Source organism: Artemia franciscana, chromosome 21 (assembly GCF_032884065.1).
Source record: "Artemia franciscana chromosome 21, ASM3288406v1, whole genome shotgun sequence".
NCBI classification, from domain to species: domain Eukaryota; kingdom Metazoa; phylum Arthropoda; class Branchiopoda; order Anostraca; family Artemiidae; genus Artemia; species Artemia franciscana.
In genome coordinates, this window is record NC_088883.1 from 25,089,863 (window position 1) to 25,116,311 (window position 26,449).

A 26,449-nucleotide genomic window follows, 5' to 3' on the forward strand; every position below is an offset into this window, starting at 1 on the left:
ATTTTTAATTAAAATTCAGAGAAGACGAATCCAGAACAAATATAGAGAAGACCAGGTTTAGGAGAGTAGGTTTAGTGGGGGCTTTAAATTTCATACGTTAATCATTAGGTAAAGAAAAAGCCCTTATCTCTTATTTACCTTATTTTACAGCCAAAATAATGTTGAAAAGTTAAAATAAACTTTTAAATAAAAGTTATAAATTGGTAGATTTGGAAACAAATTTAGAGGTTAATTGGCATTTCCTGGCTACTAAGAAATAAAAAGTATAATCCAATCGTAAAATGGATTTTAAAGTTGGAATTGAGTTATTTTAGAAATTATAATCGTATTTAGTAAATTTTAAATTACAGATATTGTTATTTTGTTCCATCACAAGGGAAAACCTAAAATATAAAATATTAAATAATAATAAAAAAAAATTAACTCAATTCCATTAATGATTAAAAAACAAAATCGAAAAAACAGCGATAGAAAATAGAACAACCTTTTGGGCATTAGATCGAATCCTTCAGAGGTCAATTCGACCAATTCCATGAAAGCAAAGAGCTGAGAGAATTAAAAAAGAAAGGCATGGCTTTTAATATAATGCAGTATCAGGTATAAGTACAGAAAAGTTCAGAATTTCGGGTGTTTGCTATTTTCACGACCATGAAGAATGCTTTAGAGTGCATTTTTTTGTAACTTGGTCAAATTTGTCAATGAAAGACCTCCTTTTTTTAATGAAAGTCCTCCATGAACTGAACAGAACATTAAAAAGACATAAACAAAGCAAGATTTGTAGAACAACAGCAACGAGCGGCTTTATACCTTGACAAAAATAGAAGCGAGATTCCATATCCTCAACCCCCCATCGGAATTAAGCAAAATTAGGTATAACAACAAAAATAAAAAATAAATAAAAAGAAAATGTCATTATGTGGCTGAGAAGTATTTATTGTTACTACACCGTATGATTTCACAATGTTATTATGATTGAGCTAAATGGACAACCTCCAAACTCAGTTGAAAAACTAAGACATTTTGTTGGAGAGGAGGAGGTAGAAGAGGACGCACAAGAGTCCTTTTTAAGTTATTTATACTTTATAAGACTTGATAAGTGATATTGTTTTCCTTATGCATCAGAGTGTGATTTTTAATATATATATATATATATATATATATATATATATATATATATATATATATATATATATATATATATATATATATATATATATATATATATATATATATATATATATATATATATATATATATTCTTCGTAGCGTTCTTCTCCAGACATCGGCCTAGAGATTTTTTTAAGTTGCTAACGCTCGAACCCCATCTCATTTTTTTAACCTTTTCCGTGGATGGATATTCATTGCAGTATATCTAACTTTACAAACACTTTCTACGTCCCAAATTTGGTATTTTATGAACTAAACTTATAGTTTATTTTAAAAACTTACTAGGCATTCACAGGTTTGACAATGATGAATCCAAACTTCTCCTGAGCGTAAGATTCTTGTCTTATCTTTTTGATGAGTACAGCCTTGCGATGACTTAAAATCACACCGTCGACAGCACGACTTATCTATCTTTCTATTGGCCAAAAAATTTTCTATGACTAGTTGAAGCTCCAATGAAAAAACGGTTTCAGTTTGTGACACATCGCAAGAACAAGGCAAAGATTGACATTGTGTTACGCCATTGTCACAGGAGCATACGGTACAAGGTTCACTGGGTAACCAAACAGAGAGATGCGGTTTAGGGCCATGAGGGGAATCACATACTGAAACAAAAATGCTTTAGCTTAGGATCAGTTTAACTCAGTAGAAAAAAAAAATTAACAACAGATTCTATCAGTTTAGCGTTAGTCAGTTAGAATGTGAATCTAATAATAGAGTCAATACAAACGTCTATAAGTCTATAAACGTCTATAAGAATAGACGTTATCTTGTTCTTCTTGCTTTTGCAGAAGGACCAGCGTTTTTCAGTCTCACGTAGGGAAGGTGCAGCTTTCCTTTGAAATAGTAGGTGCATCTTGGAATTTTTTGATTGTTAATATTTGAATTTTCAAACAGTCCGTGGTAACGACCTGTAGTAAGGAGCGACCCGGATCAATAGTAAACGAAACTATAAAAAACGAATTTTGATACTAATATTTACAACAAAAGAATCAGATTTTTACGCTGATTTTAAATACATAAGTTTCATTAAATTTACTCTAACTCAACAAAAGTTACGAGCCTGGGAAAATTTACCTTGTTTTGGAAAATAGGGGGAAACACCCCCTAAAAGTTATAGGATCTTACCGAAAATCACCCCATCGCATTCAGTGCCTCAGAGAACCCTACTGTAGAAGTTTCAAGCTCCTATCTACAAAAATGTGGAACTTAGTATTTTTTGCCAGAAGACCGATCATGGGTGCGTGTTTATTTGTTTGTTTGTTGTTTTTTTTCCCCAGGGGTGATTGTATCGACCAAGTGGTCTAGAATTGTAGTGGGGGATTATCTGGGGATTGGGGTTCCGGTTGCAAATTTATAATTTTAATTAATTAAAGTGCACTTTTTGTTTTCAAGCACAGACAGTCAAATTTTTTTCTTCCCAAAAGTCTTGGTTTATGATTTCAAGTTCACTTGCATAAGAGTCGAGGCAGATAGGAGGCCCTTGTAGGCTTTGGATTGGACTCTTATTTCCATCCATATTCATTTCTCTGGCGGTAATCAATCCCTAAACATAGACCAACATTATTGTTACTTTTTCATGCCCATGTTCATCGCTCAAAGGCACAGAGGCCTTCAAGCCCTGGCTAGGGTTAGAGCGTTGCGCTAGCGGTATCCCTCCGCTACACATATACCAACAATATATTTCTTTTTTCATGTCAGACTCCATCAGGGCCATGTTCACTGCTTAGAGCACGGATGCTCAAAACCGTTGAATGTTTAGCCTATTTCTCTAGCGGTAATCAATCGCTAAGCGTATACCAACAATATAGTTTTTTTTCACGCCCATGTTCATCAAACAGTTCGTGGTAACGAACTGTAGTAAGGAGCGACCCGGCTCAATAGTAACCAAAACTCTAAAAAATTGAATTTTGATATCAATAGCTACATCAAAAGAATCGCATTTTTATGCTGATTTTAAATATATAAGTTTCATCAAGTTTAGTCTTACCCATCAAAAGTTACGAGCCTGAGAAAATTTGCCTTATTTAGGAAAATAGGGGGAAACACCCCCTAAAAGCCTTAGGATCTTAACGAAAATGACACCATCAGATTCAGCGTATCAGAGAACCCTACTGTAGAAGTTTCAAGCTCCTATCTACAAAAATGTGGAATTTTGAATTTTTTGCCAGAAGGCAAATCACGGATGCGTGTTTATTTGTTGTTTTTTTTCCCCAGGGGTCATCGTATCGACCAAGTGGTTCTAGAATGTCGCAAGAGGGCTCATTCTAACGGAAATGAAAAGTTCTAGTGCCCTTTTTAAGTGACCAAAAAAATTGGAGGGCATCTAGGCCCCCTCCCACGCTCATTCTTTTCCCAAAGTCAACGTATCATAATTTTGAGATAGCCATTTTGTTCAGCATAGTCGAAAACCATAATAACTATGTCTTTGGGGATGACTTACTCCCCCACAATCCCTGGGGGAGGGGCTGCAAGTTACAAACTTTGACCAGTGTTCAAGGAGGCACACTCGTGCCTCTATAAAGAGGCGACACACGACAATGTTAAGCGATCTTCGGTTCAAGTGGTCGCAGACGGATGGGGAGGGATGCATTTCGTAGCCCGAGCTCCAACTAAGAAACCTGCAAAATTTCATCCCCCTCCAACTTTTTCTTCATGGGGAAAATCTGGCCGAAAGTTTCGACCTGTCAACCCAAGCCCCCCTTTAACGTTGTCCGATCGGGCTGAAATTCACAAGTTAAGGTCCCCTAGGGCCCAGGAGCTTATCCGCAAAATTTCAGCTTGATCCGATAACTCCTTCCCTGTTTTCCAGAAACCACGCATAGCCACTTAAAATTCATTTACTTTTTTTTTCTAGACGCCTACAGGTCACATCCGACATCGGATCTGGGTGTACGAAGACTCATTCGATGCGGAATTCTCCGAGTAAGTGCCCATGAATGTTTCGTAGGAAAATCTTAACCCCCCGAAAGTTTCGACCCTCCAACCCCCCCCCCCCCCTCCCCCCACCCCGTTTAACGTTGTCCGATCGGGCTGAAATTCACAAGTTAAGGTCCCCTACGGCCCAGGAGCTTATCCGCGAAATTTCAGCTCGATCCGATAACTCCTTCCCTGTTTTCCAGAAACCACCCATTAGCTATTTAACTAACGGATTTCTCTCCATAAGAGCCCATGTTAATTTGAAATTTTTAAAAGCTATTGAGAAGTTATATTTACACACATGCAAGTTATTAGCTTAGTTGGTAGAGCGTGAGACTTTTAATCCTCGGGTCAAGGGTTCAAGTCCCTTACGGGCGGTTTTTTTTTCACAACATCAAAAAATTTTGATAACACCTGGACAGCTTATCATTTGAGAGATAACAGAATATTAGCTTCTTATGAGCAAAAGAAACATTTCGGTCATTCTATCTATTTTTTTTTCTATTTTATACAATGATTTAAAAGCGGGGGGGGTTCCTCTCCTAATTCCTGTACGAGGAGTACAGGAATTATTAAATTACATCCACCATGGATTGTAGAAAAACCTACAGAATTAATATGAAAATAAATTAAACCTGTACAAAAGAGTCTTTAAAAGCGGGGGGTTTGCCTCTCCTAATAGTCTTCTTATAGTCCTAATAGTCTAATAGTCCCATGTTAATTTTTGAAATTCTTAAAAGTTACGAATATCAACATTCAAGTACATCAAAATAATCAGCTCGGCACGGCGAGAATGACTGCAAGCATCATAAAAATCCAGCTCCATTCCAGATGTCCGAAATAAGTGTGATATAAATGTGCTTTAAGTATATATTTTATAGCCTTTAAGTGCTCATTGCCAATTTTTAGGCGAATTTTCAAATGTTTTGAAGAAGTTTAAGTTTTTCTCGATTTAATGAAACGTGGATATTTACTTATTTTATATAAATAGTTGCTAAATAAGATAAATAATATATAATTTACTATAATTACCTAAAGATGTTTCCTATATGAGAAGGCATTTTTAGAATAAATTCTTTATTATAGGCTTTTGGACGTAGCGATCAAAATAAAAGTGTATACTTTTGTTAACACCTGGACTGCTTATCATTTGAGAGATAACAGAATATTATTTTCTTATGAGCAAAAGAAACATTTCGGTCATTCTATCTATATTTTTTTTCTATTTTATACAATGATTTAAAAGTGGGGGGGTTGGGGGGCGGCAGCCACCCAACTTCCTCTCCTAATTCCTCTACGAGGAGTACAGGAATTATTAAATTACATCCACCATGGATTGTAGAAAAACGTACAGAAATAATATGAAAAAAACTTCGTTTTCTTAAAGAGTTAAAGAGGCTGCGTCCCAAAGTCGAACCTTAAAACGTACAGGAATTAGAAGAGGCAGTTGGGGGGCTGCCGCCCCCCAAACCCCCAGCTTTTAAAGACTCTTTTGTACAGGTTTTTTGTTTTTTTGTTAACCCCCCGCTCTTGGCTTCGGAAAGGCCCTCTTTTAATTAACAAAAAATTGAAATGAATGAATAATGGAATAACTTCGAAAAATGTTAAACACAAGAGGACAGGAGAACCATTGCGCCGAAACTAGTAATTAGTAACAAAGAAGTCCCCCCACAAAAAAAAACTGTACAAAAGAGTCTTTAAAAGCTGGGGGTTTGGGGGGCGGCAGCCCCCCAACTGCCTCTTCTAATTCCTGTACGTTTTAAGGTTCGACTTTGGGACGCAGCCTCTTTAACTCTTTAAGAAAACGAAGTTTTTTTCATATTTTACATATAGTAATGGGTATTGGGAAGTGTACAGACGTTTTCAGGAGGATTTTATTTTGTTTGGGGGTGGAGCTGAAGAGAGGGGGCTATGTTGGAGGATCTTTCCTTGGAGGAATCTGTCATGGGGGAAGAAAAATTCAATGATAAGGGCGCATGATTCTCTAGCATTACTATAAGAAAACAATGAAAAATAAACATGAAAACGTTTTTTCAAATTAAAGGAAGAAGTAGCATTGAAACTTAAAACGAACAGAGATTATTACGCATATGAGGGTTCTAAAAATACTTTAGCATAAAGAGCGAGGTATTTAGGAGGAGATAAATACCTTGCTCTTTATGCTAAAGTATTTTTAGTAATTTCAACTATTTATTCTACGGCCTTTCTGATTCAGGGGTCATTCTTAAAGAATTGGGACAAAACTTACGATTTAGTGTAAAGAGCGAGGTATTAACGAGGGTACAAACCCCCTCGTATACATAATAAAAATATAAGGTTATGAAAGTTTGTTACGTAAGTTAATTCTTAAGTTACTTATATTTTTTACTAATAAAAACGTTCGTTAAAAATTAAAAGTTCTAGTTGCCTTTTTAAGTAACCGAAAAATTCGAGGGCAACTAGGCCTCCTTCTCCACCCCTTATTCCTCAAAATCGTCTGATCAAAACTAAGAGAAAGCCATTTAGCCAAAAAAAGAATTAATATACAAATTTCATTTTAGTAATTTATGTGCGGAGAGCCAAAACCAAACATGCATTAATTCAAAAACGTTCAGAAATTAAATAACAAAAAAACTAATTTTTTTAGCTGAAAGTAAGGAGCGACATTAAAACTTAAAACGAACAGAAATTACTCCGTATATGAAATGAGTTGTCCCCTCCGCAGTCCCTTGCTCTTTATGCTAAAGCTTTTAATTGTTTTAAAAAGTAGAATTGTGGCAAAGAGTCAAACTTTAGCGTAAAGAGCGAGGGATTGCGGAGGGGACAACTCATTTCATATACGGAGTAATTTCTGTTCGTTTTAAGTTTTAATGTCGCTCCTTACTTTCAGCTAAAAAAAATTAGTTTTTTTGTTATTTAATTGCTCAAAGGCACGGATGCCTGATGCCGTGGCTCGTTTAGACCATTGCTCTAAACGAGCCACGAACTAAGGTTTTGTAAATTCTTTAAATTAACTAATAAATACTTCTCAAGTTCTAGTGCCCTTTTTAACTGACCAAAAAAGTGCCCTTTTTAACTGCCCTCGGCCCCTCGGGGGCCGAGGGCACCTTGGCCCCCTCCCACGCTCATTTTTTTCCCAAAGTCAACGGATCAAAATTTTGAGATAGCCATTTTGTTCAGCATAGTCAAAAAACATAATAACTATGTCTTCGGGGCTGACTTACTCCCCCACAGTCCCCGGGGGAGGGCTGCAAGTTATTTGGAAGTGTAGAGACCTTTGCAGGGGAATTTTGGTTGAGGAGGGGGGTTGAGGGGAGGGGGCTACGTAGGAGGATCTTTCCTTGGAGGAATTTGTCATGGAAGAAGAATAAATTCCATGAAGCGGGCGCAGGATTTTCTAGCATTATCTAAAAAAAACAATGAAAAAATAAATATGAAAAAGTTTTTTCCACTGAAAGAAAGGACCAGCATTAAACCTTAAAACGAACATGGATTATTACGTATATGGGGGGGGCTCATCTCTTCCTAAATACCTCGTTCTTTACGCTAAAGTATTTTTAGTGATTTCAACTATTCTTTCTACAGCCTTTGTGATTCAGGGGTCAATCTTAAAGAATTGGGACAAAATTAAAGATTTAGTGTAAAAAGCGAGGTATTAACGAGGGGGCAAATCCCCTCATATACATAATAAAAATATAAGAATATAGAAGTTCGTTACGTAAGTTAAGTTGTAATTTACGTATATTTTTTACTAATAAAAATGTTCGTTAAAAATTAAAAATTCTAGTTGCTTTTTTAAGCAACCGAAAAATTGGAGGACAACTAGGAATCCTCCTCCCCCCTTTTCCTCAAAATCTTCTGATCAAAACTAAGAGAAAGCCATTTAGCAAAAAAAAATTATTACGCAAATTCCGTTTTAATTATTCATTTGCGGAGAGCCAAAATCAAACATGCATTAATTCAAAAACGTTCAGAAATTAAATAAAAAAAAGAAGTTTTTTAACTGAAAGTAAGGAGCGACATTAAAACTAGAAACGAACAGAAATTACTCCGTGTATGAAAGGTACTGTTCCCTTCTCAACGTCCCGCTCTTTACGCTAAAGTTATTTACTGTTTTATAAAGTAGAATCGAGAAAAAGAGTCAAACTGCTGATTTAGGAATGGTAACTATTATCTCGATTAGTCTTAATAGTAAAATGGTTACTATTATTTATAGTAACCATAATAATATATAATAGTAAAATGGTTACATATGGTTGAAATGGTTAAACTGGTTACATATAATAGTAAAATGGTTACTATTACTATTAATGGTAATAGTAAATGGCTAGTGAGAAAAAAAAATACAATTTGCAGCTGATTTAGGAATGGTAACTATTATCTTGATTAGTCTTAATAGTAAAATAGCATGTAGGAAAAAAATGAAAATTTCTGAAAATAATCTTAAAGCCCTTAACAATAACATCAGATCAAACTAAAAAGTACACCATTAGCATCACCAGGGCCGAACACCCAATTGAGGAAACTTACTGTCCCCTAGCTTGAACAACAAAGAAAATCATTTTTTTTTTGTATAGGTAGTACTAGTATGTCCGTTTTTCCTTTTTTCCTTCCACTGCTAACTTCTTCTATTTTTCAAAGATATTTCCATTTTTCTCTGTTTTCCTTCTTCTGTCTATTAAGGAATGATAAGGAATGGATCCGTTGCTATCCAACCAAGTTAAAGGTTGATTAGAACTTGCTGCTGCAGAAAGGTCTTTTCAATCCACAACTTGGCTAGACAGGGAATGAATTCTTCCTTAATAAAACAAGAAAAAATTGCCTGCTGCTCTTTATATAACCAAAATAAATATGAAAATAAATTAATTAATAAACCGTAGACAGTGAGTATTAGAATGGCACTCTCTTAACAAAATGGACCTTTAGAGTTAGGCAGGTGTTCGCATTCCAGAATCTGAATGCTATACTGCAACCTCCAAAGGTGTACAAGACATATAACTTGGATTTATGATCGGTTATTCTTCCAGCTAGATGAGAAATTGTCGAACGATTCGTAATTATGACTCCCTCGTATGTAAAGACTCCCCCGGCCCAATATTAGCCTAAACCTTAAAAAACAGAATTTTGATAACAATGGATCAAAGGAATTGACTTTTTATGCCAATTATTTTAAAAAGATTGCTCAAACGCAAGGACCAATGAATCTGTATTTCTAGAGAACTTTAAGACTTTAGCGTAAAGAGTGAGAGTTGACGATGAGGCAGCCCCCTTTATATAAGTCATTCTTTTCATTTCGATATTTCTCCTTAAAAAAACTAGTCTTTTTAGTTTAATTAGAATAAAGAATCATATATTTCTTAAGTCTGCTCTCTCGCTCTCTCTCTCTCTCTCTCTCTATATATATATATATATATATATATATATATATATATATATATATATATATATATATATATATATATATATATATATATATATATATATATATATATATTATGTATATATATATATGTATATATATATATATATATATATATATATATATATATATATATATATATATATATATATATATATATATATATATATATATATATATATATATATATGCGTATTACAAAAAAAGATACAGGAGTGGATCTAGAGTAAAATCTTGGGTGGAACCCTCATGTGATGAGGGTGTCAATAAGCATAATCCTGGGCAGGGGCAATGTGAAAAGAGTGCCAATAATGGCTAAATTGACAAATTTACTTAAAAAAAAGAATGTACACAGAAGAAAATAAGAATTCAAGGTACCAGAAAAATCTTGGGGGATTCCCCCCGCCCCCTGAACCCGCCTGTGACCATATATTTAACCAACTACATTAGAGACGTTAATAGAAATAACAGGTATTTACTAAAACTAACAACTCCTTCATATATCCTCATAGAAAAAAAAACCTTTTAGAAGAATAAGTGTATTGCAATTCCATTTTGAATTGTATTTTGTATTGTATTGTATTGAATAATAATAAAAAACTTCTTCTTCTTCTTCTTCTTCTTCTTCTATTGCAATTGAAACATTCAAGACTAACAGGTTTCCGATTTCAAATAAATCATAGAAGAAATAATGTATTTCTAACAGAAAGCCTTGCAAATGCAACGATTTACATAGTGGGTATCTTTGAACAATTTTGAAGCCTTAGTAAATTGTTTTGCGTCATAAGAAAGTAATTTTCTCAAATCTGGACATGTAATATTTTCATTAGGGACCGGTTGTCCTAATAATTATGAAGTATAAAATTTTCTCCTTCAAGACACGCTTATAAGTAAAAAAAATAAATAAAATCAGTCTTGATGTTCGAGTAAGGGATCTCACAAAACTTCAGTTTCCACATCTTCAGGTTCCACAGGAAGCTTGAACCCCCCCCCCTCTCCAGGAAATGTTTGCTGACTCGTAAAACGTAGTAAAGAATATAAACAAATTTTTTATGCGATATTTTTTGTTCCCCCCCCCCCCAAAAAAAAAAATTGCTTTTGAGAAAAAAACGAAAAAAATCCTGGATACGGCCCTCTATCCAGTATATATATATATATATATATATATATATATATATATATATATATATATATATATATATATATATATATATATATATATATATATATATATATATATATATATGCATATATAAAGTGAATTCAGTTTATAATTAATATATATAAAACGAAAATGTTAAACATATTATAATAGGTAAATTTTTAACTAAAATCGTGAACAAGAAAACACCTGGATATTTCGATTTCATATCTTAGAACTTATCTATAGAAAAAGTACCTTAATACTTAGAACACAGAAGTAAAAAAAAAAAAAAAAATAAGCTCTTTCTTATAAAGAAAGCAAGAGATAGAGACAAAAAAATGAGAAGAAAGTTCAAGCTTTTATAGTCGATTTTTATAAGTACTGAAGATTCCTTAAAATGATAGCACAAGCCACGCAAATTGAAGGGACATTCTAATTAAGTTAAGAGATTCTAATTAAGAAGCATAATGTGGAAATTAAGAACTAAAATATAAGACATGTCACTTTTTTCGATTAAAATGAATTTTCTTGCTCAACTGTTATTTTCTTGTTCTCAAGCTGTTATTTTCTGCTCAAACTGATTATATTACTCCGGTAGCATTCGGTATAAAGTTGTTTAGTCAAATTCTGGTAAAACAGATTAGGCAGAATTTCAAATGTTCTAATTCAATAATATTTTTGTTTTACATTATATATAATAAGGTTTTAGTTTCCTTATTTACCTTTCACCTTTCTACAAATAAATTTATATTTTCAGTTCATTACATTTTCAGAATCCTATTTACTACTATTTACGATAGAAAGGGGATTAAGACTAGGCAAGAAATGCAGAAGAAGTAAAAAAAAACAGCTTGTTAAAATTAAGAACAACATGTTTTTTCTTAGTCCGTGTGTCCTCCAATAGAACAGGAAGAGATAATGAGATTCCTTATTTTCGTATTGTGCTGATTTGCCTTCTAAAATCAAAAGTATAACCTTCTAAAAAACCAAGATTAACATTTTAAACGTTTCAAATTCACCGGTATTGCAAACTCACCTGTCACCAGGGCCGTATGCAGGATTTTTTTTTTGGGGGGGGATACACAAAAACTTAAAAAACGTACCAAAAATTTTTTATATTCATTTTTGTTATCTTTTTACGAGTCGGACAAACATTTTTTTTCTGGGGGGGAGGAGAGGTTCAAACCCTCTCCTCCCTAGATACAGCGTTGACTGCTACCATAGATTTACCATTAACAGTTAATAATAATTAATTTGTGACAAATTATGGCCGTAATAAATATTATTTTACAAAATAGAAAATATAATGTGGTCGTGAAAATAATCTATTTGTGATTTAGTTGTCGCCGTGGCAAAACGAGCCTAAAAACAAACCAACATCAACAGCACCTAATGCCAAACTCATGAATACGTAAACGATTACAAAAAAAGAAGTACTAATCTCAGGAATTTCGTTAACTTAAAAATTTCCCCAAATTCTTCTTTATCGCAATTTCGCTACGATATTTCGCTGCTTGGTCTGACCCATATACTTCCTTTTTTTCCTAAGCGGCAACAATGTGATTAATTTCCAGTTGAAATGGAGCTAAACCGGTTCTTTAGTCCTGGTTACTGGTTAGTACACATCAAAACCGGTCACGACAACATTCAAAACCGGTTAATAGACGAAATTATACAGTACAGACAGCATGTGTGTTTGCAAGCTCATTGCTTTTTTCTTCAGTTGGTTCAGTTTTCTTCAAAAGTTCAGCTCTGTTGGCCTCATTCTGCAGTGATTTTTGAGTAGTAGTAATTACCCTCAAAAGTTTTAACCTGTTTGCAATGGGTATTTTATTTTACAGCTGAGAAAAACTTGAATAGTACTGACAAAATCATGAAAAACGACTTACAATTCCTACACGTTGAATTTGTATCACCACACTGGCAATTAAATCCACCTTCAGTGTTGACACACCTTAGGTCTCCTTGACAGGTGTGTGTGCCTTCTGCACACTCATCAACATCTAAAAATAAAAAGACAAAAATCAGTTTTTATTTGGATACACATACTAGACCACAAAAAATATTAATTTATGATAATTAATATAATTATCACAAAAATGATTCCATGATAATGTGATTAATTTCCAGTTGACATAGAGTAAAACCGGTTTTTTAGTCCTGGTTTGTACACAACACAACCAGTTACGACAATGAGCAAAACCGGTTAATCGACGAAATTATTTTATCAAACAGTTCGTGGTAACGAACTGTAGTAAGGAGCGACTCGGCTCAATAGTAACCAAAACTCTAAAAAATTAAATTTTGATATCAATAGCTACATCAAAAGAATCGCATTTTAATGCTGATTTTAAATATATAAGTTTCATCAAGTTTAGTCTTACCCATCAAAAGTTACGAGCCTGAGAAAATTTGCCTTTTTTAAGAAAATAGGGGGAAAGACCCCCTAAAAGTAGTAGAATCTTAACGAAAATGACACCATCAGATTCAGCGTGTTAGAGAACCCTACTGTAGAAGTTTCAAGCTCCTATCTACAAAAATGTGGAATTTTGTATTTTTTGCCAGAAGACATTTCACGGGTGCGTGTTTATTTGTTTTTTTTTTGTTTTTTTTTCTTTTTCCCAGGGGTCATCGTATCGACCAAGTGGTCCTAGAATATCGCAAGAGGGCTCATTCTAATGGAAACGAAAACTTCTAGTGCCCTTTTTAAGTGACCGAAAAAATGGAGGGCATCTAGGCCCCCTCCCACGCTCATTTTTTCCCAAAGTCAACGGATCAAAATTTTGATATAGCCATTTTGTTCAACATAGTCGAAAACCGTAATAACTATGTCTTTGGGGATGGCTTACTCCCCCACAATCCCTGGGGGAGGGGCTGCAAGTTACAAACTTTAACCAGTGCTTACATATAGTAATGGTTATTGGGAAGTGTACAGACGTTTTCAGGGGGATTTTATTTTGTTTGGGGTGGGGCTGAGGGGAGGGGGCTATGTTGGAGGATCTTTCCCTGGAGGAATCTGTCATGGGGGAAGAAAAATTCAATGAAAAGTGCGCAGGATTTTCTAGCATTACTATAAGAAAACAATGAAAAATAAACATGAAAACGTTTTTTCAAATGAAAGGAAGGAGTAGCATTTAAACTTAAAACGAACAGAGATTAATACGCATATGAGGGATTCTAAAAATACTTTAGCATAAAGAGCGAGGTATTTAGGAGGAGATATATACCTCGCTCTTTATGCTAAAGTATTTTTAGTAATTTCAACTATTTATTCGACGGCCTTTCTGATTCAGGGGTCATTCTTAAAGAATTGGGACAAAACTTACGATTTAGTGTAAAAAGCGAGATATTAACGAGGGTACAAACCCCCTCGTATACATAATAAAAATATAAGATTATGAAAGTTTGTTACGTAAGTTAATTCTTAAGTTACGTATATTTTTTACTAATAAAACGTTCGTTAAAAATTAAAAGTTCTAGTTGCCTTTTTAAGTAACCGAAAAATTGGAGGGCAACTAGGCCTCCTTCTCCGCCCCTTATTTCTCAAAATCGTCTAGTCAAAACCAAGAGAAAGCCATTTAGCCAAAAAAAGAATTAATATACAAATTTCATTTTGATAATTTAAGTACGGAGAGCCAAAACCAAACATGCATTAATTCAGAAACGTTCAGAAATTAGATAAGAAAAAATTAATTTTTTTAGCTGAAAGTAAGGAGCGACATTAAAACTTAAAACGAACAGAAATTACTCCGTATATGAAATGGGTTGTCCCCTCCGCAATCCCTCGCTCTTTACGCTAAAGTTTGACTCTTTGCCACAATTCTACCTTTTAAAACAATTAAAAACTTTAACGTAAAGAGCGAAGGATTGCGGAGGGGACAACCCATTTCATTTACGGAGTAATTTCTGTTCGTTTTAAGTTTTAATGTCGCTCCTTACTTTCAGCTAAAAAAATTAGTTTTTTTTTTATTTAATAATACGGTAGAGACTGCATGTGTCTTTACGAGCATATTGCGTTTATTTTCCATGCCACGAGCAAAGGTTTTCTAAGATGCTTAAATCAGGTGAAACAAAAAAAAAAAAAAACAGTTTTTTAGTTAGGGTTCATCAAGTAGTTTGTGGTAATGAACTGTAAGTAAGGAGGGATACGGCTCAATAGTAATCGAAACTTCAAAATATGAAACTTGAATATCAATAGATACATCAAAAGAATCGGCTTATTATGCTGGTTCCAAATATACAAGATTCATTAATTTTAGCGATACTCATCAATGCTACGAGCCTCAGAAAATTTGATCGGTTTTTGGAAGAGAAGGGAAAAAATCCCGAAAAAACAAGGGATCTTAATGCAGGTCAAACTATCAGATTCAGTGTATCAGAGGTTTTTTCCAGGGGGTGATTGTAATGAATCAATAGTCCTAGAATATTGGGAAAGAGCTCATTCAAACGAAAATTAAAAGTTCTAGCTCCCTTTTCATGTGACCAAAAAGATTCGAGGGTAACTAGTCCCCTTCCCACACCCCTTTTCCCCCAAAATCGTCTCATCAAAATTTTGAGGTAGACATTTTGTTTACCATAGTTAAAAGGCCAAGTAACTATGTCTTTGAGGATAACATGACCCCCGCAGCCCCTGGGAAAAGGTCTGTAAATCATGAAGTTTGTCCATTGTTTACGTATGGTATTTGCTATCAGGACGTATATAGATATTTTCCTGAGGGGGGATTTATGCTTGGGGGATTTCTATCGGGAGAAGTTTTTTCTGGGAAGAAGAGTCTCTGGGGGTGAACTTTCCGGTGGAAATTTTACACTAGGGGAATTTGCCAGAATTCCTATAAGAAATCCTTTTTATTTGTTTTACTTTCTCTTTGCCAAATCAATTTTACATGTGGTTATGTTAAGGGAAATTTCAGGAGGAAATTTTTGCTGGGTTCGAATTTTCCAGAAGATCTTCTCGTATGGGGTGGATTTGCCATGGGAGAAATTCACCGGGAAAAGCTTCCGCAGGAGCAACTTTCTACTGCGAGGAGGGAGGATTTGCGGCAAAAATTTTCCACGGAGGTGGAACATCTAGCATGATTTGAGGGGGCAAATTTAAAATGCAGCAAATTTAAGGGGACTTTGGTGCCTCCAAGGCTCCTAGGCTATACTCACTTTCAACAAACAAATTATTTACTGTGACAAGAAAGCTTTTTCTTTGTGAGGAAACAAATCAAAAGACTGCTCTGACAAAGCAGAATTTCTTTTTAAATGTCATTTTGATACATTTACTGCTTGAGTACTGATGTCATTAATAGCAGACAATTTTTCCTTCTCAAGGGAACAAATTTCATTAAATCAAACAAGGAATTTTTTGCCATCAAAAAAGAATATTATCAGATAGCGTGGTCGGTGAAGCATTTTCTAAAAACGAGAAATTACTTAATTGGGTAAAGCCGAGTCAGATTTTTTTTTTCAATTCCGTTAACTATACCGTTGTATACAGCAAAACCGTTTACAACAAAGAGCAAAACCGGTTGATAGATATATCCATCAAATCAAATAGACAAGGTTTTTGCCAGCAAAATAGAATTTTATCCGATGGCTTGGTCGGTGGAGCGGTTTCTAAAAAAAAATTTACTAATTTGGGCCATTTTTCTTTCTTTCTTTCTTTTTTTACTGACGTTAACTTCTATATAGAAAGACAAAACTTAATAAAAACTTTATTTATTATCATTTGTTTCTAAGATAGACCTTTGAAAGTTCTTAAGCCGAACTGGCCAGCCATGACAAAAAAGAAAAAACAAGAGGCAAGAGAGGTAAAACTCAATGAAAAGACAATAAACGAGACCACGGCCAAATGTGGTAAGCAACTTGCAAAGTTGCTTTAGTTGCTTTGATGTTCTCATTGAAGTAACTCCAATAGCTTCTTTTTCCTACGTGGATCAGTTGCGTAAGTTGTAATTATTAATATTGGTGTTGGTTTTATTTGATTATAGTTTTATTTTTTTTTATCTTTGTTTTTCCTGTGTTGAGGACGCCTAGTTTGCATACAGGTGGAATATCCGCGTAATTTTAGTCTTTCTTCTTTTCTCTCTACTGGCCGCGGTCTCGTTTGTTGTCTATTCATTGAGTTTTACCTCTCTTTGTTTTGTTTTTTCAAGATAGACCTTAGCACTTGGAACTTGTAATCGTACTATTGTGTCCTAGACTAAAAGAGGGGGGTTTAGAGGAGGTGGGGATAGGACATATAAGGTAGATCCCTGCTACCTTAACACATTCCAACAACCCGAGTGGGAAAATGTGACGGCGGCAGCAGCATACCGGCAGTGGCAGCAGCAGAAGACTAGAGACTCCTTGTCGATGCTCTAGACACTTTTGGAGGCACTGGAAGATTTAAGGTCTAAGGTCTAAGGTAAGGGCCTTGATGTTCAAAATGATTACAAAAAATAAACGAGTTGATTCATAGTTCTCATATTATATACTACTTTTTAAATAGGGCTTGGGGCTACGAGAACGAATGAAAGCCCTACACCAATCCAAAATTATTTCTTTAAAATAAAAATCAAAGCGAAAAAAAAAAACAATGAGAAACAGCAGCCATTACAGAAGAAACATGGGCATTACGCATATTACGCTTACGCATTACACATTTTACGCATTACGCTTACGAAGTGTGGGAGCACCATTATCCATTGCATGACAAGCAGCAAAAAGTCTGATCCGATGCTAGTCCCTTTTGCATGCAGAAATGTGATTGTTATTTCTGAATTTAAGTCGAAATCACAATTTAAGTCGAAATCAACTACCTTACGATAAATCAATGGTTTTTTCTAGGTTAATCATGACTACTATTAATAATTTATTGAATATATGACGTCCACCATTTCCAATTACAGGGTTTTCGCAGAAACAAAATGATCCCATGCTATTCAAACCACGCCTCATTTTATTTCTAACTGTCTCGATCTATTGACAGTATTTCACTCGAACTTGAATTTATTTGGCAATCCATTATGGGGCCAACAACCTTTGTCACGAGAGTTTTTATTACCATGGTGAGTGACGTCATGCCTTAATACGCGAATGGAATGCTGAAGATGTAGCACTTTTCAAGATGAAAACGGCCGTATTTATTCAACACGAGTGTATTTTAGGCCACCTTTCGAACTAGAGTTTCTTTCTAGATTAGCGCTCATTTTGAGCTCTTTTTTTTCGGCAGACTTTAAAGTTTGAAAGATTTTCTCACTATTTTTGAATATTTTCAAAAGTGTATTTGTGAAGTTACTTATTAACTCACTTAATATACTTCTTGATGGGTTGGCTAAGCAAATTGTCTTCTTTGAGTATCTATATTCTAGGAATTTGAAATATGCTGCCGAGAATAAGCTACCGTTTTATAAAAATCATCTTATCATTCACACACGTACGCTGGAAGAAAACGCTCCGCTACGGAATAATTTATGAATCGTGCTTCTATGTTCTATATGAATGGTCCTGAAGGCCCAAGGCGGGACACTCCAGCCTATGAAAAGTTTTAGGGCCTGCAATATAAGAGTTTTAATGAGGTTGTTGATTACGAATTTGTGACTGGTATTACATCTTATCCAGATTAAGGTCAATCAATAAATTTCTACATTTTTCAGAAGGAGGGGGTAAGGAAAGAAGACTAATATTTAATTAATCAATTTTTTGTATGCATTATTGAATACTCTGTTGTATGGCCTTATTTGGGTTTAGGTAAACTCAATATTACTATTTTATTCCTATGCATGAGTTGAAGGCTGAAAATAGGATACTTTAGCCTTTTGGATGGTTTTTGGAGATATGAGTCTTTGTAAGTCTTAATTCTTATGCATGAGTTGAAGAATGAAAATAGGATATTTTAGCCTTTTGGAGTGTTTTCGGAGATATGAGTCTTTGTGAGGTTCTATTTCCATGCATGGGTTGAAGACTGAGAATAGTATGCTTTAGCCTTCTGGATGGTTTTTGGAGATATGATTCTTTGTGAGGTTTTATTCTTATGCATGGTTTGAAGGCTGAAAATAGGATACTTTAGCCTTTTGAATAGTTTTTGGAGATAAGAGTCTTTGTGAGGTTTTCTTCTCATGCATGGGTTGAAGGCTGAAAATAAGATACTTTAGCCGTTTGGATGGTTTTGGAGATATGAGTATTTGTGAGCTCTTAACTACAAATCCGGTGTAACATCTTATTGAGCTTGGAGCTATGAAAGTATTTTTAACCTGTATGGCTTGAAGTCCAAAAGTGAGACTCTATAGCCTTTGAAAAATTTGTGGGCCCGCAATATAAGAGCTTTGATTATTCTTTCGATCACATGTCTGTGATGGTGTTACACCTTGTTGAAGTAAGGGCCACGCAATGATTTGCTACATTTTTGAGGAGGAGGAGGGCAGGGATCGAAGATTAATGCTTAAGAAATTTTTACCCCATAAAAAAATTATTCATTTATATTTTTATTTTTTTATTTTTTTTATTTATTGAAATTTATTTTTTATGGGGTAAAATATGGGGTAAATATTTTTTATGGGGTAAAATGAATATGGGGTATTACCCATTAATGAGTACTGTGCTGCCTAACTTCATTTGGTTAACAAACTAAACATTAGTACTATATATAACTTGTAGGCTGAAAAAAGGCAACTCTAGCCTTTTGATGCGTTTGTGGAGACTTAAGATCTCCACAGACGTGAACCATGATCTCCACAGACAGATCTCCTAAGACGTAAGTCTTTGTGAGTTTTAAGATGTTTTAAATGGGGCTTACGAAATATGGTATTATAAATCTTGAAGGGCAAAAGTGGGATGCTCTAGCCTTTTACGGGGCTGAAGGGATCGCAACACTGCTTTTATATGTGATAAATTCTATTCGTTTAGAGTTTGGCTCCATTGTATGTTGTTACTTATTTTCATTTCAGGATTGTTGCCTTTATCAATGGCTATTGGTACTAGTTTCAAGTTTTATATTTCTTGTATAAGCTAATTTCTTCTCATTATAATTTTATATTCGCCCTTAACTTTCCTAAGAAGAACTCAGTTAATCTTCATTTAGTTAGAAAAATAAGCACACGTAACAGTTCTGAGATATGAACCTCAACTCATTAGACAAATAGTAATTGTAGCCTATATAAGTATATTTATTTATTTGTCTGTAAGTTTTTTCCCGAGCACGGCAATACGTTTTTTTGAAAATTAGAATACTGACATATACCGCTGTGAAGGATATATCTTGATATATCATGATATATAAGGATCTAGATAGGTAAAACCTTTGAAAAAATTTGTTTAGGAGCTTAATTTAAAAAAATAAATTCTTAGCATAAATGATGTCACAAATACTTGAACAGTTACGATAAATTTTGCTGAAAAAAAATGTATGTGCTAAGTATTTTAAAAAGAACATTAAAATAATTACATTGAGAGCATGGACTAATTTGTCTGTACAAATATGCAGAAAGGTTTGCTGAATAAAATAAAATGAAGAATGAATTCGGTGGAAATGTTTCTTTCCGCCAAAAAAAGCTCAGTTTTTTGATACTTCTTAAAAAACGGTTTTCACCTTAAACTTCCTGTTTCTTTTTTATAAGGTCAATTAAAAATACTCAAAAATGAGGTCACTTACCTATACAAGAAACTGTTGAATTGTCTCCACTAGCAAAGGATCTATAGCCTTTTTTGCACTTGCAGTCATACCAGCCATATTTATTCACGCATTCTGAGTTTTCGCCACACTTATGCATGTTCAGTGCACACTCATCCAGGTCAAATTCACACTGCTGACCTGTGAATCCTGAACGACATGAGCATTGTTCGGGCACTCGACAAAAGCCACCGTTTTGACATGGCTGACTGCAGATGGCTGAAAAACAAGTCGGAAATTATTTTGGTATGCTTGCCAAGAGCCGACAATGCCAAGTAAAAACATTTTCAATTTCAAATAGTTGTTTTAGAAAGTTTGTACAAGAAAAATAGAAATATAAAGATGATAAAAAAATAATTAGTTTAATACGATAGAGCTAAGTTTTGACAGATTATGGCAAACTTTGTGAGGTGAAAGGACACAGTGACAAAAGCCATTGCTTTGACACAGCTGGCAATAGGTAGCTGACAATAGGTAAAAAAATGGTCTTGAGATACTCACCGGAAGGCAATGAAGATGGAGAGAAGTTGAAAAAAGTTTTAGAAGATGTTTACAAATTTAAAATCAATAATAAAACAACTAGTTTAATATGGTAAAGCAAAGTTTAAAAAATGAAATCTTACTTTGTCAAGCGAAGAAGACCTATCGATATTTTTTAAAAGCAAAATTACACCAGTAAAGAAAAAAAAAATAATAACTCTGATTGTTATTCAAAGCAGAAACAAACAAATTATTCACACGCACTAAAACATAGTTTTACAGGCGACATGAAATCGATCTGCCAAAGCGAAATTCAACTTCCATCAGTATCCTAACTAACATGCTGTTCGAGAACAAAGCGATTAAAAAAATTTTTAGCATACAAGGTGCCACAAAAAAAGTCTAACTCTAAGTTCTGAATTAGTTTTCAAGGTTACAAAATCGGATTATATTTTTACATTGGTCATGATCTGACCAATGATCATTGGTCATGATCATGACTAGTGATCATTGGTCATGATCAAACTAGATCAAACATGATCAAACTAGTGATCATTGGTCATGATCACTAGTTTGAATTAATTACGTTGTTGCGAAGAAACTTTTAATTACAGAAACAAGTTTTACAAATTAGGACACAGACAGGAAAGTCTTTTTGGCCAACTTCACACAGGCTGAATCAGGATACACTTGGATGCGTTAGCGAGGCTCGGCTCTCACTCAAAGATAAGTCTTTTGTTCTGTTTATCGACTTCTAATAATAAGTTATTGTTAGTTATGCAGCGTTTCAAGCAGTTTGATATTGTGTTGGCTAAATTTACCCCCTATGGCCCGTGAGAGTTATACAAATATGAAAGGATTTGCATGGAAAGCCCACTTATCTGGTCTTTTGTTACTATAGTCACGATGAATTTAGACAAATAGATGCGAATCTTCAAGAATACAACTCTAAAACGACAGATTCATTCACGCCTGCTGTTAAAAAAGCATTTGTTGAACTTGCTAACACCCTTGAAATTTACTAAACTCTTTCTAAGGATCTTTTAGCCTTGAAAGCAAGTAATAAATTACGGTCTAATTTGTTATCTTCAAGTATTGCCCCAATTTACTAGCAATTACTTGCAACTGAAGCCCAGATGGAAAAGGCAAACAGTGATCTGCTGAAAAATATAACGAAGAAACATACTAAAAAGTTCAATACCGCAAAGTCACTGAAAGAGGCTACTGAACTGATGGTCAGCCAGGTTTATGATTCAGTCACGCTCGAGTTAATCTAAGCTTGCAAAACTTAGCAGGCTCAAAGAAGTCTGAGAACTCAAATTGCAAATTTGGAGAAGAGAATGGGTCGAATAGAAAAAAGCCTGATGATTATGATCATGAGTCCTTGCTTGATATTCTTGTTTTTCATGGGGTCAAGCAGTTACCTGGTGCAGACACTTGTACGACAATATTTTCGCATCATAAATAGCAAAATGTCTGAGACTGACCTTTCGTCTTCTAATTTGATTAATATATACCGTCTCCACTTGAACAATCCGACTGCAGAGCAGGAAGAAAGTATACCGATCATCGTTAAATTTTCTAGCAAAGATGTAGCCAGAAAAGTATTTAAAGCAAAAGCTAGACTTGCTTCATCTGGTGTTTTTGTATCGGAGTCTCTAACAAAGAGTCGCCGGGACATTTCGAATGCAGCGAAAGACAAGTATGGTCAGCGAAACGCCTGGTCAGATCAGGGTCAGATATTGGCAAAGCCTATTGTTAAGTCAGCAGTCAAGAAAATCTGCTATATTGCTAGCTAAATTTAGTCTCAGGTGTTATGGTTAGTGTTTTTTTGTGTTTGTTTATTTTTTGTTTTGTTTTTTGTTATTTTTTGTTTTTATTTTACTTATTTTTGTTGTTGTTGCTTTTCTTATTTTTCCTGAAGTAGGAAAATTTAGCCTGGAGGATTATCTATTTAGAGGAATGGCCCGTGACGATGAATCACCTATAACACAGTTAAAGCTGAAAAATAGTGTTTATCTTCGTGCGCCATATGAGTTTTCATCAATTGAGAATGACTAGTGTTTGATTTATGTTCTTGGAATGCCCTTGTGATATACTCAATTTACTAGATGATTTTTCTTCCCCGTTTGATGTCGTAGGGCTATGTTAAATTTTTGTTTGTAAATCAGGCTCTTTCCCTTTATTCATTTCCAGGCAACAACCTACTTGTCAAAAATCGTACTTCACTAGGCCGAGATGGTATTGCACTCTTGGTGGAGGAAGGGATCAGGAGCATATGGAGAGATCTTAGTATATGGAGAGAAGGTAAGGTGGAAATTCTTTCAGTAGACATAGAATTTAATAACAAAATAAAATTAAAAATTAATTAGCATGGTGTATAAGCCTCCTAGTGCTCACTTAAACGAGTTTACCGACGGTTTTATTGAGCTCCTTGATAAAGTCCCAAATGATGTTAGTCATATAGTCATATATTTAATTTAATTTATTGGGTCTATTTAGTCAAAATGGTGATTTCTTAAATTTTTATGATAGCAAATGATTTATATCCAGTTGTGAATATTCTAACGAGAATCAAAAGGCAATCTACAACGATTAATGAGAATGTATTTGTTCCTTCAATTGATTTGAATCGAAGTTTTCCGGAAATGATCAAGTTTCTTGAGTCTAATCATCTTCCACTGTCAGCTGCTATTTGATGTAGTGTTAAACGAGTCCGGAAAAAAACTAAGATTTCGGCTGATGAAAAATAAAATCTTTAAAATTTTCAGAGGAAGTGAGTGTAATAGACTGGAGTCAGTTGTCTGAAGAGAAAGAATGCCCTCTAAAGCCCTGGATTGCCTGATGGAAGTGACTTACCCCATTTACGAAAGAATGGGTCCATTAACAGTTTTTAAATCAAAGTAAACCATGAATAACAGAGGAGATAATTGACCAAATAGGATTAAGAAATTGGTTTTATGAAACATACTTGGATTCCAAAAGTGATGAGTCTTTTTTTTTTTTTTAAGCAAAGAAATCTGGTGAATAAACTGAGGAGAAAAGTAATGTCTGATTATTTTGGAAAATATTCTGATTATTTTCAAATGAGATCATGGGTAGCAAGGGAAAAGAGACCACGGCAGACATTAATTTGGAAGGATATAACCGGGGTGGTTCAACTGAAATTGTAAATAGGTTTGCTAATTTTTTCTCGAATATTGGCTCCGAGATGCAGTCTAGTGTTAGCTATAAATATAATGAAATGAACTGCAATGCTATTAATGACGTCAGTGGTGAAACATTAATATGGAATTTCAGCCATGCATTAGTGAAGAAGTGCGTAAAGTTGTGCAGTTGCTTAAGTCTAATTCTGCCGGTGTTGGTGGTTTGTCTTTTCGAGCTCTTAAAGCGATTTTAGGATATATCCTTCTCTGTCCAGTTTTTACCATTAATCTTTCCCAACAAAAAAGAAGTTTTCTGTTGCAGTTTAAGGGGGTGAAGATCATTCCCCTTCACATAAGTGGTCGCAAGACACTTATAGAAAACTGGAGACCCACATCAATTCTACCTATCTTTTCAAAATACTGGAGAAAGTAGTATATATAAAGGGCTGTATAATTTCCTTCAGACGAATAGGCTCTTGATTTGGACAAAGTTTGGGTTTCGTAAGAGTCTTTCCACGACGCCCGCCTTACAGTACCTGGTTCAGAGTGTTAACTGAGCATTAAACTCAGGTAACGAACCTATGTGTATTTTTGTTGACAATAGAAAAGCGTTTGACGGTGTTGAAAACGAAGTGTTGCTTCATCGATGAGAAATTTGGAATAAATTGAGTTTTTCTAAGATGTTTTGAGAGTCTTCTTTATGGTAGGTCCCTTAAAGTCGTTTTAAATGATGTAGTCTCATCGTCTTTTCCTGGGAAGTGTGGTGTACCTCAGGGCTCTGTGCTGGGCCCTTTACTTTATCTAGTTTACATGGACATGATGCGCTTTTATCTGCAGAATGTGTGTATTAATTATTTTGCGGTTGACACTGCGCTAACCGTATTTGAAAAATCAGTTGATGATTTAATAGCAAAAACTAATAATGCTCTCAAAAGACTGGAGGAGTTTACAAGTTTAATTTTGCTGTCAGTGAATGTAAAGAAGACGTTTTCACTTACATTTGATAGAGTGGGTGACTCTCTTGATGTAAGTGGTAAAGTCATATTGCGTGCAAAGCCTGTCTAACAAGTGAAGTCACTACGGTACCTTGGCTTCTATATTGATTCTAATCTTTCGTGGAAGGACCATAACGACTTAATTTCCAACAAAATGGCAGGTAGAGTTGGCATTCTCAGAAGACTGAAGCACATTCTGCCGGAACGTACTCTTTGCATGGTATATTTTGCAATAATCTACCCGTATATATCATATGGATGTGGAGGTTTGGAACAGCAATTTTATGTTAATTACAAGCGTGTGCAAATTCTACAAAATCAAGCGACAAGAATTATTGTAAAGTACTTAAATAATGTGAAAAAGACCAGCGCAGGCTTTAAGTCGCTAGGACTACTCAATGTTGGACAGATAAGGGACTATCAAGTGGCGTTGTTTGTGTTTAATTGTGTGCATAATCTAGTCCCGGAAATGTTTAATGAGTTTTACCGTTTCAGAAGTTCCGTTGATGAGCATGATACAAGAAGATGTGAGAACTTGGTTGTGGAGGATGAAAATAGTGTAAGATCTAGCTTTACTTCGAAGTATCTTGGCCCTTCTGTATGAAATTTACTTTCTGTGAGCGTTTGGGTGGCGGAGCACCTCCCAGAGTTTAAAAATAGATTAAAAGAGTATTTCTTGTGGGTTTCTTTGGGGGGGGGATGAGTGGGTTATAGGGCTGGAGGGAGAAGCGGGTTGAAGGGGTGGGGTGGGGGGTGGATGGAGTTGTATCTGGATGGTGGTTGTTATTCCGGGGTTGTTTGGGAGAAAGCGATTGTCCTTGTTTAATATTGTTTTTATTTTAGTTAGTCTAGGATACTTCTAGGAATACTTGTGTAGGTTTTTTTTTCCTTTTTTATACTAATTTAGGATGCCCTTAGGAATTTTTATGTAGTTTATCACTACGCGTTAGCAAAATTAAAAATTTTCCCAAGCCTATTGATTTATATTTGTAATAATTTGTATTTCTGTTTATTATGTTAATACAAGTAAAAAAAATTGATAGAAGTCAAGTCTTTGACCCCTTAAAATGCATCAGTTTTGTTTTTAATTAATTTTTGGACAATTTAAAACTTATAAAACTACTACTATTACTACTACTACTAACAACTCAGTGCAGCACCAAGGCTCCTTAGGCCAGCACAGCTACGCACGGCCCTACACAATCCCGATCCATTCAAAGCCTCCCTCTTTACACCCACCCAAAAATTCCCATTTCCCTAACATTATTCCTTACGACTTCCTCCCACCCCATTCAAGGACGATCTGCTTTACATCTACCCCTAGATTTTTGGCCGACGAGAACTAAGGGTGGATTTGGGATTTGTTTTTTTAGTGGGGGCGTACAATAGGATACTCGGATAAACTTGCGAACAAACAAATACCAGCAACTTAAAGGGAACCTCAACAATTATACGTCGTAGATAGGTAGTGCAAATGGTCATACATCTAACCTCAAATCTGGTGAGTGTTGCAGTTCTAATAAATCTGTTAAAATTAAAATGATACAAAAATATTCATACAAAACA

At 34.8% G+C, this 26,449-nt stretch overlaps 1 protein-coding gene across 3 annotated transcripts in view; it reads right to left on the reverse strand.

Moving 5' to 3' along the window:
• The window catches only part of LOC136041105 (protein kinase C-binding protein NELL1-like), a gene marked incomplete at its 5' end in the record, with an annotated part of 66,924 nt that overhangs the window by 23,916 nt on the left and 16,559 nt on the right, over positions 1-26,449 (reverse strand). For all 3 annotated transcript variants that reach the window (XM_065725664.1, XM_065725663.1, XM_065725662.1), the window contains 3 exon segments: positions 1,450-1,772; positions 12,518-12,631; positions 20,245-20,481. In XM_065725664.1, the coding sequence (XP_065581736.1) occupies positions 1,450-1,772; positions 12,518-12,631; positions 20,245-20,481 (674 nt within the window).